General features: G+C 48.7%; 1 protein-coding gene across 2 annotated transcripts in view; it reads right to left on the bottom strand.

Annotated features, from left to right (window-relative positions):
- Positions 1-13849, bottom strand: part of SMC1B (structural maintenance of chromosomes 1B) — a 619466-nt gene that overhangs the window by 472935 nt on the left and 132682 nt on the right. For both annotated transcript variants that reach the window (XM_063928898.1, XM_063928897.1), the window contains exon 4: positions 5512-5715. In XM_063928898.1, the coding sequence (XP_063784968.1) occupies positions 5512-5715 (204 nt within the window). The remainder of the gene's footprint in view (positions 1-5511; positions 5716-13849) is intronic.

Raw genomic sequence — 13849 nt, 5'->3', positions numbered from 1 at the left:
TTTGCAGGAAATGTAGGAATCGACCCAGTTGAATTTCCTCCGTCGGGCCTTACTGGCCTCGCACCACGCAACATATTTTCGCCAATTGCGGTGATAATGTTTTTGCGGTTACATCCTTCCTGGCTTTGATCAGGATAGGGATGACTTCATCCGGAATGCCTTTTTTCCTTCAGGATCCGGCGTTCAACCGCCATGCCGTCAAACGCAGCCGCGGTAAGTCTTGGAACAGACAGGGTCCTTGCTGGAGCAGGTCCCTTCTTAGAGGTAGAGGCCACGGATCCTCCGTGAGCATCTCTTGAAGTTCCGGTTACCAAGTCCTTCTTGGCCAATCCGGAACCACGAATATAGTGCTTACTCCTCTCCATCTTATCAATCTCAGTACCTTGGGTATGAGAGGCAGAGGAGGGAACACATACCCTGACTGGTACACCCACGGTGTTACCAGAGCGTCTACAGCTTATTGCCTGAGGGTCCCTGGACCTGGCGCAATACCTGTCGAGTTTTTAATCATGTGGAAGACTTCTGGGTGAAGTCCCCACTCTCCCGGGTGGAGGTCGTGCTGAGGAAGTCTGCTTCCCAGTTGTCCACTCCCGGAATGAATACTGCTGACAGTGCTATCACATGATTTTCCGCCCAGCGAAGAATCCTTGCAGCTTCTGCCATTGCCCTCCTGCTTCTTGTGCCACCCTGTCTGTTTACGTGGGTGACTGCCGTGATGTTGTCCGACTGGATCAACACCGGCTGACCTTGAAGCAGAGGTCTTGCTAAGCTTAGAGCATTGTAAATGTCCCTTAGCTTCAGGATATTTATGTGAAGTGATGTCTCCAGGCTTGACCATAAGCCCTGGATATTCCTTCCCTGTGTGACTGCTCCCCAGCCTCGCAGGCTGGCATCCGTGGTCACCAGGACCCAGTCCTGAATGCCTAATCTGCGGCCCTCTAGAAGATGAGCACTCTGCAACCACCACAGGAGGGACACCCTTGTCCTTGGTGACAGGGTTATCCGCTGATGCATCTGAAGATGCGATCCGGACCATTTGTCCAGCAGGTCCCACTGGAAAGTTCTTGCGTGGAATCTGCCGAATGGGATTGCTTCGTAGGAAGCCACCATTTTACCCAGAACCCTTGTGCATTGATGCACTGAGACTTGGCTCGGTTTTAGGAGGTTCCTGACTAGCTCGGATAACTCCCTGGCTTTCTCCTCCGGGAGAAACACCTTTTTCTGGACTGTGTCCAGGATCATCCCTAGGAACAGAAGACACGTCGTCTGAACCAGGTGCGATTTTGGAATATTGAGAATCCAATCGTGCTGCCGCAACACTACCTGAGATAGTGCTACACCGACCTCCAACTGTTCCCTGGATCTTACCCTTATCAGGGAATTGTCCAAGGAAGGGATAACTAAAATTCACTTCCTTCGAAGGAATATCATCATTTCGGCCATTACCTTGGTAAAGACCCGGGGTGCCGTGTACCATCCATACGGCAGCGTCTGAACTGATAGTGACAGTTCTGTACCATAAACCTGAGGTACCCTTGGTGAGAAGGGTAAATTTTGACATGAAGGTAAGCATCCTTGATGTCCCGAGACATCATGTAGTCCCCTTCTTCCAGGTTCGCAATCACTGCTCTGAGTGACTCAATCTTGAATTTGAACCTCTGTACGTAAGTGTTCAAAGATTTTAGATTTAGAATCGGTCTCACCGAGCCGTCCGGCTTCGGTACCACAACAGTGTGGAATAATACCCCGTTCCCTGTTGCAGGAGGGGTATCTTGATTATCACCTGCTGGGAATACAGCTTGTGAATGGCTTCCAAAACTGTCTCCCTGTCAGAAGGAGACATCGGTAAAGCCGACTTTAGGAAACGGCGAGGGGGAGACGTCTCGAATTCTAATTTGTACCCCTGAGATACCACCTGAAGGATCCAGGGGTCTACTTGCGAGTGAGCCCACTGCGCGCTGAAATTCATTGAGACGGGCCCCCCACCGTGCCTGATTCTGCTTGTAAAGCCCCAGCGTATACTGAGGGCTTGGCAGAGGCGGGAGAGGGTTTCTGTTCCTGGGAACTGGCTGATTTCTGCAGCCTTTTTCCTCTCCCTCTGTCACGGGGCAGAAATGAGGAACCTTTTGCCCGCTTGTCCACGAAAAGACTGCGCCTGATAATACGGCGTCTTCTCATGTTGAGAGGCGACCTGGGGTACAAACGTGGAATTCCCAGCTGTTGCCGTGGCCACCAGGTCTGAAAGACCGACCCCAAATAACTCCTCCCTTAATAAAGCAATACTTCCAAATGCCGTTTGGAATACGCATCACCTGACCACTGACGTGTCCATAACCCTCTACTGGTAGAAATGGACAACGCGCTTAGACTTGATGCCAGTCGGCAAATATTCCGCTGTGCATCACGCATATATAAAAATGCATCTTTTAAATGCTCTATAGGCAAAAATATACTGTCCCTATCTAGGGTATCAATATTTTCAGTCAGGGAATCCGACCACGCCAACCCAGCACTGCACATCCAGGCTGAGGCGATTGCTGGTCGCAGTATAACACCAGTATGTGTGTAAATACCTTTTAGGATACCCTCCTGCTTTCTATCAGCAGGATCCTTAAGGGCGGCCATCTCAGGCGAAGGTAGAGCCCTTGCAAGCGTGTGAGCGCTTTATCCCCCCTAGGGGGTGTTTCCCAACGCACCCTAACCTCTGGCGGGAAATGATATAATGCCAATAACATTTTAGAAATTATCCGTTGTTATCGGGGGAAACCCACGCATCATCACACACCTCATTTAATTTCTCAGATTCAGGAAAACTACAGGTAGTTTTTCCTCACCGAACATAATACCCCTTTTTTGGTGGTACTCGTATTATCAGAAATGTGTAAAACATTTTTCATTGCCTCAATCATGTAACGTGTGGCCCTACTGGAAGTCACATTCGTCTCTTCACCGTCGACACTGGAGTCAGTATCCGTGTCGGCGTCTATATCTGCCATCTGAGGTAACGGGCGCTTTAGAGCCCCTGACGGTCTATGAGACGTCTGGACAGGCACAAGCTGAGTAGCCGGCTGTCTCATGTCAACCACTGTCTTTTATACAGAGCTGACACTGTCACGTAATTCCTTCCAACAGTTCATCCACTCAGGTGTCGACCCCCTAGGGGGTGACATCACTATTACAGGCAATCTGCTCCGTCTCCACATAATTTTTCTCCTCATACATGTCGACACAAAAGTACCGACATACAGCACACACACAGGGAATGCTCTGATAGAGGACAGGCCCCCACTAGCCCTTTGGGGAGACAGAGGGAGAGTTTGCCAGCACACACCAGAGCGCTATATATATACAGGGATAACCTTATATAAGTGTTTTTCCCCTTATAGCTGCTGTATAGTTAATACTGCGCCTAATTAGTGCCCCCCTCTCTTTTTTTTAACCCTTTCTGTAGTGTAGTGACTGCAGGGGAGAGACAGGGAGCTTCCCTCCAACGGAGCTGTGAGGGAAAATGGCGCCAGTGTGCTAAGGAGATAGGCTCCGCCCCTTTTTCGCGTACTTTTCTCCTGCTTTTTTATGGATTCTGGCAGGGGTTAAATGCATCCATATAGCCCAGGAGCTATATGTGATGCATTTTTTTGCCATCCAAGGTGTTTTTATTGCGTCTCAGGGCGCCCCCCCCCAGCGCCCTGCACCCTCAGTGACCGAAGTGTGCTGAGAGCAATGGCGCACAGCTGCAGTGCTGTGCGCGACCTTGTTGAAGACAGGACGTCTTCTGCCGCCGATTTTCCAGACCTCTTCTGCCTTCTGGCTCTGTAAGGGGGCCGGCGGCGCGGCTCTGGGACCCATCCAAGCTGGGCCTGTGATCGTCCCTCTGGAGCTAATGTCCAGTAGCCTAAGAAGCCCAATCCACTCTGCACGCAGGTGAGTTCGCTTCTTCTCCCCTTAGTCCCTTGATGCAGTGAGCCTGTTGCCAGCAGGTCTCACTGAAAATAAAAAACCTAATCTAAAACTTTCACTAAGAAGCTCAGGAGAGCCCCTAGTGTGCACCCTTCTCGTTCGGGCACAGAGATCTAACTGAGGCTTGGAGGAGGGTCATAGGGGGAGGAGCCAGTGCACACCAGATAGTCCTAAAGCTTTCTTTAGATGTGCCCAGTCTCCTGCGGAGCCGCTATTCCCCATGGTCCTTACGGAGTCCCCAGCATCCACTTAGGACGTTAGAGAAAAGGGACTAATTTTGTCCCAGCACTTTTGATTTCAATACTTACCTTGAGGTTTGTTACATACTGGGATTACTCATTTTCACATAATACATGCAAGATATGCTGTCCTAATTTATAATGACGCATAACAAGTACCAAGAACAATAAATAATCAAGTTAAATGATGTTAATAAATAAAGACGTATGAAACAAGTGACATTCATTCAGAACAAGAAATTGAGTGAAGTAATCTTCAGAGCACAGTGAATCAGCTTTTATTCATTTTTTCAAGCACATAATTTAATCACTCACAGCACACAATTTATTTATATTTTTGCACCAATATGTTTCTCAATTGCTAGGCAACTTTTTATTAAGAAAATCATTTTTGGACATACTACACTATGATGTGTTTTCATATTATGTTTTATTCTATATCATCATGAGATTATCTGTGGAGTAGAAGAACCATCTGTATCACTACAGGAGGAGACGCATTGAAGCTGGATCCCCTTTTTTGAAATATATGAACATTAAGTATCAATGAACACACTGTATTTTGGCATGTGCAATGTGAATTCACACAAGAGACACGCAAACTGGCATAGAACCCATCTGCATAAGCCAGTCAAAGAAATGCATACAAAATACATTCATAGCACTGTGAATAAGTGCTGTCTTCAGTGTATTTCTTTTCAGGTACAGTGTGGTAAGCATTCACCAATGGTTTCCTTAACTGAACAGGAGCTGTCAAATCATTGACCGATATTGAGACCTTACCCTGAGAAACTATCTCTTCTGTTAACCTCATCATCTGGAGTACATTTTTACATCCATCCAACATACGTTTTCACTTAATCATTAATAAGCGTCATGTAAGTTGTGCTACGTTATAACTGCAAGACTCAGGGGGACATTTACTAATCAGTGACTTAGTGCATGTCAATCCTTTATTTTAAAAAGAAAACCAACCTGAATCTTGTAGAACAGGTACCGGAAAATGTAGACATCACGCACTGGGTGGTCTTCAAGTTGCCAACTGTCGGAATCCCGGCGCACAGTATACTGGCGCTGGAATCCCGAAAGCCGCCATACCGAAATTTTTTCTCCACGTCCCCCCTGGAGGGAGAATAAATAGCGTGGCGCGTGTAGCGCGCCACCGTGCCTGCAGCGTGGCGAGCGCAGTAAGCCCGCAAGGGGCTCATTTGCGCTCGCCACCCTGTCGGTATGCCGGCGGTCGGGCTTCCGGCGCCCGTATGCTGGTCGCCGGGAGCCGGCCGCCAGCATACCATACTACACCCCACACACTTACTTCTTCCTTTTCTAGCCTGGCATTTTTACGCTCAGCTGCTGCAGTTTTCTTCTTGGCGTAACTGTGCTGTGCGTCTTCTTCCGCCTCTAACATCAGCTTTCTTTTTACTGCATATTCTTCTGCTAATTCTGCGGAGTTGCTGATTTGCTCAAAAAGATGAGTCCTTTCCTTAGGTTTCTTCATTGCAATAGACTCCACTTCTCCCTGCCATTGTTCAAGGTAAGCATAAATTGTGCACAAACCAACATTTTATATGTAAAATTCATTGTTAGGTAATTCATTTGCGGAGAGCTAGCTGACAATAATACAAATAATAAGGCACCAAATGATACAGAAGTATGTACTATGGGCCTTATTTATGTTTGTAAGCAAAGCAAATTATCAAGCAGCCGAGCAAAACTATGTTTCACTGTAGGTGGGGTAGATGTTACATGTGCAGAGAGAGTTAGATTTGGGTGGGGGAGAGCCTCCATATTTCTTTTTTTTTTGTAAAACTGTTTTTATTTCCTTATTTTCAGAAAGTAAAGATTTACATACAGTGGAGAACCAAAAGAAAGAAAAAATTACAGGAAGGGCAGAAAATAAGATTTTACTTACCGGTAAATCTATTTCTCGTAGTCCGTAGTGGATGCTGGGGACTCCGTAAGGACCATGGGGAATAGACGGGCTCCGCAGGAGACAGGGCACTTTAAGAAAGAATTAGGACTACTGGTGTGCACTGGCTCCTCCCTCTATGCCCCTCCTCCAGACCTCAGTTAAGGAAACTGTGCCCGGAAGAGCTGACATTACAAGGAAAGGATTTTGGAATACAGGGTAAGACTCATACCAGCCACACCAATCACACCGTATAACTTGTGATAACATACCCAGTTAACAGTATGAACAACAACAGAGCATCAAACAAACTGATGCCAACATAACATAACCCTTTATTAAGCAATAACTATAGACAAGTATTGCAGAAGAAGTCCGCACTTGGGACGGGCGCCCAGCATCCACTACGGACTACGAGAAATAGATTTACCGGTGAGTAAAATCTTATTTTCTCTAACGTCCTAGTGGATGCTGGGGACTCCGTAAGGACCATGGGGATTATACCAAAGCTCCCAAACGGGCGGGGGAGTGCGGATGACTCTGCAGCACTGAATGGGCAAACACAAGGTCCTCCTCAGCCAGGGTATCAAACTTGTAAAATTTTGCAAATGTGTTTGAACCCGACCAAGTAGCTGCTCGGCAAAGCTGTAATGCCGAGACCCCTCGGGCAGCCGCCCAAGAAGAGCCCACTTTCCTTGTGGAATGGGCTTTTACTGATTTTGGATGCGGCAATCCCGCCGCAGAATGAGCCTGCTGAATCGTGTTACAGATCCAGCGAGCAATAGTTTGCTTTGAAGCAGGAGCACCCAGCTTAAACAGCGAGTCAGTTTTTCCTGACTCCAGCCGTTCTGGCCACATAAATCTTCAAAGCCCTGACTACATCAAGCAACTTGGAATCCTCCAAGTCACAAGTAGCCGCAGGCACTACCATAGGTTGGTTCAAATGAAAAGATGACACCACCTTCGGCAGAAATTGTGGACGAGTCCGTAATTCTGCCCTGTCCATATGGAAAACCAGATAGGGGCTTTTACATGACAAAGCCGCCAATTCTGACACACGCCTAGCCGAAGCTAAGGCCAATAGCATGACCACTTTCCACGTGAGATACTTTAGCTCCACGGTCTTAAGTGGCTGAAACCAGTGGGATTTCAGGAAACCCAACACCACGTTGAGATCCCAAGGTGCCACTGGTGGCACAAAAGGGGGCTGAATATGCAGCACTCCCTTCACAAACGTCTGAACCTCAGGAAGAGAAGCCAGTTCCTTTTTAAAGAAAATGGATAGGGCTGAAATCTGGACCTTTATGGACCCCAATTTCAAGCCCAAAGTCACTCCTGACTGTAGGAAGTGAAGGAACCGGCCCAGCTGGAATTCCTCTGTAGGGGCCTTCCTGGCCTCACACCAAGCAACATATTTTCGCCATATACGGTGATAGTGTTTTGCTGTCACGTCCTTCCTAGCCTTTATTAGCGTAGGAATAACTTCATCCGGAATGCCTTTTTCCGCTAGGATCCGGCGTTCAACCGCCATGCCGTCAAACGCAGCCGCGGTAAGTCTTGGAACAGACTGTTGCAACAGGTCCTGTCTGAGAGGCAGAGGCCATGGGTCCTCTGTGAGCATTTCTTGCAGATCCGGGTACCAAGTCCTTCTTGGCCAATCCGGAACAATGAGTATTGTTCTCACTCCTCTTTTTCTTACGATTCTCAGCACCTTGGGTATGAGAGGAAGAGGAGGAAATACATAGACCGACTGGAACACCCACGGTGTGACTAGTGCGTCCACCGCTATCGCCTGAGGGTCCCTTGACCTGGCGCAATACCTTTTTAGCTTTTTGTTGAGGCGGGATGCCATCATGTCCACCTGTGGCAGTTCCCATCGATTTGTAATCTGCGTGAAGACTTCTTGATGAAGTCCCCACTCTCCCGGGTGGAGGTCGTGCCTGCTGAGGAAGTCTGCTTCCCAGTTGTCCACTCCCGGAATGAACACTGCTGACAGTGCTTGCACGTGATTCTCCGCCCAACGAAGAATCCTGGTGGCTTCCGCCATCGCCACCCTGCTTCTTGTGCCGCCCTGGCGGTTTACATGAGCCACCGCGGTGATGTTGTCTGACTGAATCAGCACCGGTTGGTTGCGAAGCAGAGGCTCCGCTTGACTCAGGGCGTTGTATATGGCCCTTAGTTCCAGGATATTGATGTGCAGACAAGCCTCCTGACTTGACCACAACCCTTGGAAGTTTCTTCCCTGAGTGACTGCCCCCCACCCTCGGAGGCTTGCATCCGTGGTCACCAGGACCCAGTCCTGTATGCCGAACCTGCGGCCCTCGAGAAGGTGAGCACTCTGCAGCCACCACAGAAGAGACACCCTGGCCCTGGGGGATAGGGTGATCAGCCGATGTATCTGAAGATGCGATCCGGACCACTTGTCCAACAGATCCCACTGAAAGATCCTCGCATGGAACCTGCCGAAGGGAATGGCTTCGTATGACGCCACCATCTTTCCCAGGACTCGCGTGCAGTGATGCACCGACACCTGTTTTGGTTTTAAGAGGTCTCTGACTAGAGTCACGAGCTCCTGAGCCTTCTCCGCCGGGAGAAACACCTTCTTCTGGTCAGTGTCCAGAATCATGCCCAGAAAGGGTAGATGCTTCGTAGGAATCAGCTGCGACTTTGGGATATTCAGAATCCAGCCGTGCTGTTGCAACACCTCCTGAGAGTGTGCTACGTTGATCAGCAACTGCTGTCTGGACCTCGCCTTTATGAGGAGATCGTCCAAGAATGGGATAATTGTGACTCCGTGCTTTCGAAGGAGCACCATTATTTCCGCCATTACCTTGGTAAATATTCTCGGTGCCGTGGAGAGCCCAAACGGCAACGTCTGGAATTGGTAATAACAGTCCTGTACCACAAATCTGACGTACTCCTGATGAGGTGGGTAAATGGGGACATGCAAGTAAGCATCCTTGATGTCCAGAGACACCATAAAATCCCCCTCTTCCAGGCTTGCAATGACCGCCCTGATCGATTCCATTTTGAACTTGAATCTTTTCAGATAAATGTTCAGGGACTTTAAATTCAATATGGGTCTGACCGAACCGTCCGGTTTCGGTACCACAAACATTGTGGAATAGTAACCCCTTCCCTGTTGAAGGAGGGGAACCGTTACCACCACCTGCTGGAGATATAACTTGTGAATTGCCGCTAACACTACCTCCCTTTCCATGGGGGAAGCTGGCAGGGCCGATTTGAGGTAACGGTGAGGGGGCATCACTTCGAATTCCAGCTTGTATCCCTGAGACACAATCTGTATAGCCCAGGGATCCACCTGTGAGCGAACCCAATGGTGGCTGAAATTTCGGAGACGCGCCCCCACCGCTCCCGGCTCCACCTGTGGAGCCCCAGCGTCATGCGGTGGATTTAGTGGAAGCCGGGGAGGACTTCTGTTCCTGGGAACTAGCTGTATGGTGCAGCTTCTTTCCTCTACCCCTGCCTCTGGCAAGAAAGGATGCACCTCTGACTTTCTTGCTTTTTTGTGATCGAAAGGACTGCATTTGGTAATACGGTGCTTTCTTAGGTTGTGAGGGAACATATGGCAAAAAATTTGACTTCCCAGCCGTAGCTGTGGTAAACTAGGTCCGAGAGACCGTCCTCAAACAATTCCTCACCCTTATTAGGTAAAACCTCCATGTGCTTTTTAGAGTCGGCATCACCTGTCCATTGCCGAGTCCACAGGACCCTTCTGGCAGAAACCGACATTGCATTTATTCTAGAGCCCAGTAGGCAAATGTCCCTCTGGGCATCCCTCATATATAGGACAGCGTCTTTTATATGCCCCAGGGTTAGCAAAATAGTATCCTTGTCCAAGGTATCCAGTTCCTCAGACAGAGTATCTGTCCATGCTGCTACAGCACTACACATCCAGGCCGACGCAATTGCCGGCCTCAGTAGAGTACCTGAATGTGTATAAACAGACTTCATGATACCTTCCTGCTTTCTGATCCATTAGGGAGGCCGTATCCTGTGACGGCAGGGCCACCTTCTTAGATAAGCGTGTCAAAGCTTTGTCTACCCTAGGGGAGGATTCCCAGCGCATCCTGTCCGTTGGCGGGAAAGGATACGCCATAAGTAACCTTTTGGAAATCAGCAGTTTCCTATCAGGAGAATCCCACGCTTTTTCACATAACTCATTTAACTCATGTGAAGGGGGAAAAGTCACCTTTTGCTTTTTCTCCCCAAACATATAAACCCTCTTGTTTACCTCTGATATGTGCAATACATCCTTCATTGCTATAATCATGTAGCGGATGGCTTTAGCCATTTTAGGCTGCAATTTTGCATCATCGCCATCGACACTGGAGTCAGAATCCGTGTCGATATCTGTGTCAACAATTTGGGATAGTGGGCGCTTCTGAGACCCTGACGGCCTCTGCGCTGTAGGATCAGGCATGGGCTGAGACCCCGACTGTCCCAAGGCTTCAGCTTTATCCAACCTTTTATGCAAGGAGTTTACATTATCATTTAACACCTTCCACATATCCATCCAATCAGGTGTCGGCGCAGACACCTCATTCATCTGCACCTGCTCTGCCTCCACATAGCCCTCCTCGTCAAACATGTCGACACAAGCGTACCGACACACCACACACACAGGGGATGCTCTATATGAGGACAGGACCCCCACAAGGCCTTTTGGAGAGACAGAGAGAGAGTATGCCAGCACACACCCCAGCGCTATATAACCAAGGAATTACACAGTAACTTAGTGTTTACCCAGTAGCTGCTGTATATATGATTAATGCGCTAAATTTATGTGCCCCCCCCTCTCATTTTACCCTCTTTCTACCGTGAGTCTGCAGGGGAGAGCCTGGGGAGCTTCCTCTCAGCGGAGCTGTGGAGAGAAAATGGCGCTGGTGAGTGCTGAGGAAGAAGCCCCGCCCCCTCAGCGGCGGGCTTCTATCCCACGATTTGGTGTAAAAAATGGCGGGGGCTCATGCATATATACAGTGCCCAGCTGTATATATGCTGCTTTTGCCAGGAGGTACTCAATTGCTGACCAGGGCGCCCCCCCCTGCGCCCTGCACCCTACAGTGACCGGAGTGTGTGGGTTAGTGTGGGAGCAATGGCGCACAGCTGCAGTGCTGTGAGCTACCTCATATGAAGACAGGAGTCTTCTGCCACCGATTTTGACGTCTTTTTGCTTCACCCGCCGTCTTCTGTCTTCTGGCTCTGCGAGGGGGACGGCGGCGCGGCTCCGGGAACGGACGACCAAGGTTAAGTTCCTGTGTTCGATCCCTCTGGAGCTAATGGTGTCCAGTAGCCTAAGAAGCACAACCTAGCCGCAGTTAGTAGGTTTGCTTCTCTCCCCTCAGTCCCACGTAGCAGAGAGTCTGTTGCCAGCAGAAGCTCTCTGAAAATAAAAAAACCTAACTAAAATACTTTCTTAATAGCAAGCTCAGGAGAGCTCACTAAAATGCACCCAGCTCCTTCCGGGCACAGATTCTAACTGAGGTCTGGAGGAGGGGCATAGAGGGAGGAGCCAGTGCACACCAGTAGTACCAGTCTCCTGCGGAGCCCGTCTATTCCCCATGGTCCTTACGGAGTCCCCAGCATCCACTAGGACGTTAGAGAAAATAAAGCAGCCAGTATTTACCCTGCACAGAAACAAAATAACCCACCCAAATCTATCTCTCTCTGCACATGTTACATCTGCCCTACCTGCAGTGCAACATGGTTTTGCCCAGTAGCTTAAAAATTTGCTTTACTGGCAAACATGAAACAGGCCCTATATTTAAGGTGAGAGCAAGGGGAAAACAAGGACGAGATGCGTAAGTCAGGGGACATGACACAGGTGGATGAACGGTAACTTTGTGATACAGTTTATGTTAAACTATTCTCAAACTAAAATTCTGTAAAATATTAGAGAATAAATCATTGTTGTATCCAGTGTTCTCCTATTAAATTATAACATGTTAAAAAAATTAAGCAGCCATACAAAATACAGAACACAAGTGAGGCATACAGGGCCTGATTCATACCTGATCGCTGCTGTGCGTTTTCGCACAGGGGACGATCAGGCACTAACTGCACAAGCGCATACACCGCAATGCACACGCGTGTCAGATAGCAACAAAGGGAATCGCCGATCAACGACGGGATGGTGCGAAAAATCCGATCACACGGCCATTCATAAGGTGATTGACAGGAGGAAGTCGTTTGTGGGTGGTATCTGACCGTTTATTGTGAGTGTCCGGAAAATACGCAGGCGTGCCCAAGCACCTTTAGGGAGGGTGTCTGACGTCAGCTCCGGCCCCGATCAGCCTGTTGTGATCGCACTGTAGGAGTAAGTCCTGGGCTGCGCACACACTGCACAAAGTGGAATTTAGCAGCTCGGCGTACACATAGGATCGCACACTTGTCAGCGAATATACACTCCCCCCTGAAGGCGGCGACTATCTGAATGCAGGACAGCAATCAGCGATCAGGTTTAAATCAGCCCCACAATAAAGAACCGAGGGACAGAATTTGCAACCACATGAATGAACGTGTAACCAAAATATTGATGTGCAGGCATGCAGTAAATGACGAGCAATCTTGCAACTAAAGCAGGGATGGGGAGCCTTTGACCCTCCAGCTTTTGTTGAACTACACATCCCAGCATACCTTGCAACAGTTTTAGCATGTCCAAGCAGCAAAACTGTAGCATAGAATGCTGGTATGCGTAGTTCAACAACAGCTGGAGGGCCAAAGGTTCCCGATCCCTGAACTAAAGGATAAAATAATAAGATTTTACTTACCGATAAATCTATTTCTCATAGTCCGTAGTGGATGCTGGGACTCCGTAAGGACCATGGGGAATAGCGGCTCCGCAGGAGACAGGGCACAAAATAAAAGCTTAAGGATCAGGTGGTGTGCACTGGCTCCTCCCCCTATGACCCTCCTCCAAGCCTCAGTTAGGATACTGTGCCCGGACGAGCGTACATAATAAGGAAGGATATTGAATCCCGGGTAAGACTCATACCAGCCACACCAATCACACCGTACAACTTGTGATCTGAACCCAGTTAACAGTATGATAAACGCAAGGGAGCCTATGAAAAGATGGCTCACAACAATAATAACCCGAATTTTTGTAACAATAACTATATACAAGTATTGCAGACAATCCGCACTAGGGATGGGCGCCCAGCATCCACTACGGACTATGAGAAATAGATTTATCGGTAAGTAAAATCTTATTTTCTCTGACGTCCTAGTGGATGCTGGGACTCCGTAAGGACCATGGGGATTATACCAAAGCTCCCAAACGGGCGGGAGAGTGCGGATGACTCTGCAGCACCGAATGAGAGAACTCCAGGTCCTCCTCAGCCAGGGTATCAAATTTGTAGAATTTAGCAAACGTGTTTGCCCCTGACCAAGTAGCTGCTCGGCAAAGTTGTAAAGCCGAGACCCATCGGGCAGCCGCCCAAGATGAGCCCACTTTCCTTGTGGAATGGGCTTTTACTGATTTTGGCTGTGGCAATCCTGCCACAGAATGTGCAAGCTGAATTGTACTACAAATCCAACGAGCAATCGTCTGCTTAGAAGCAGGAGCACCCAGTTTGTTAGGTGCATACAGGATAAACAGCGAGTCAGATTTTCTGACTCCAGCCGTCCTGGAAACATATATTTTCAAGGCCCTGACAACGTCAAGCAACTTAGAGTCCTCTAAGTCCCTGGTAGCCGCAGGTACCACAATAGGTTGGTTCAT

This window comes from Pseudophryne corroboree, chromosome 6, assembly GCF_028390025.1.
Source record: "Pseudophryne corroboree isolate aPseCor3 chromosome 6, aPseCor3.hap2, whole genome shotgun sequence".
Taxonomy (NCBI): Eukaryota; Metazoa; Chordata; class Amphibia; order Anura; family Myobatrachidae; genus Pseudophryne; species Pseudophryne corroboree.
The sequence above is the reverse complement of the archived record's forward strand: the minus strand, read 5'-3'. Positions and strand labels throughout refer to the sequence as shown.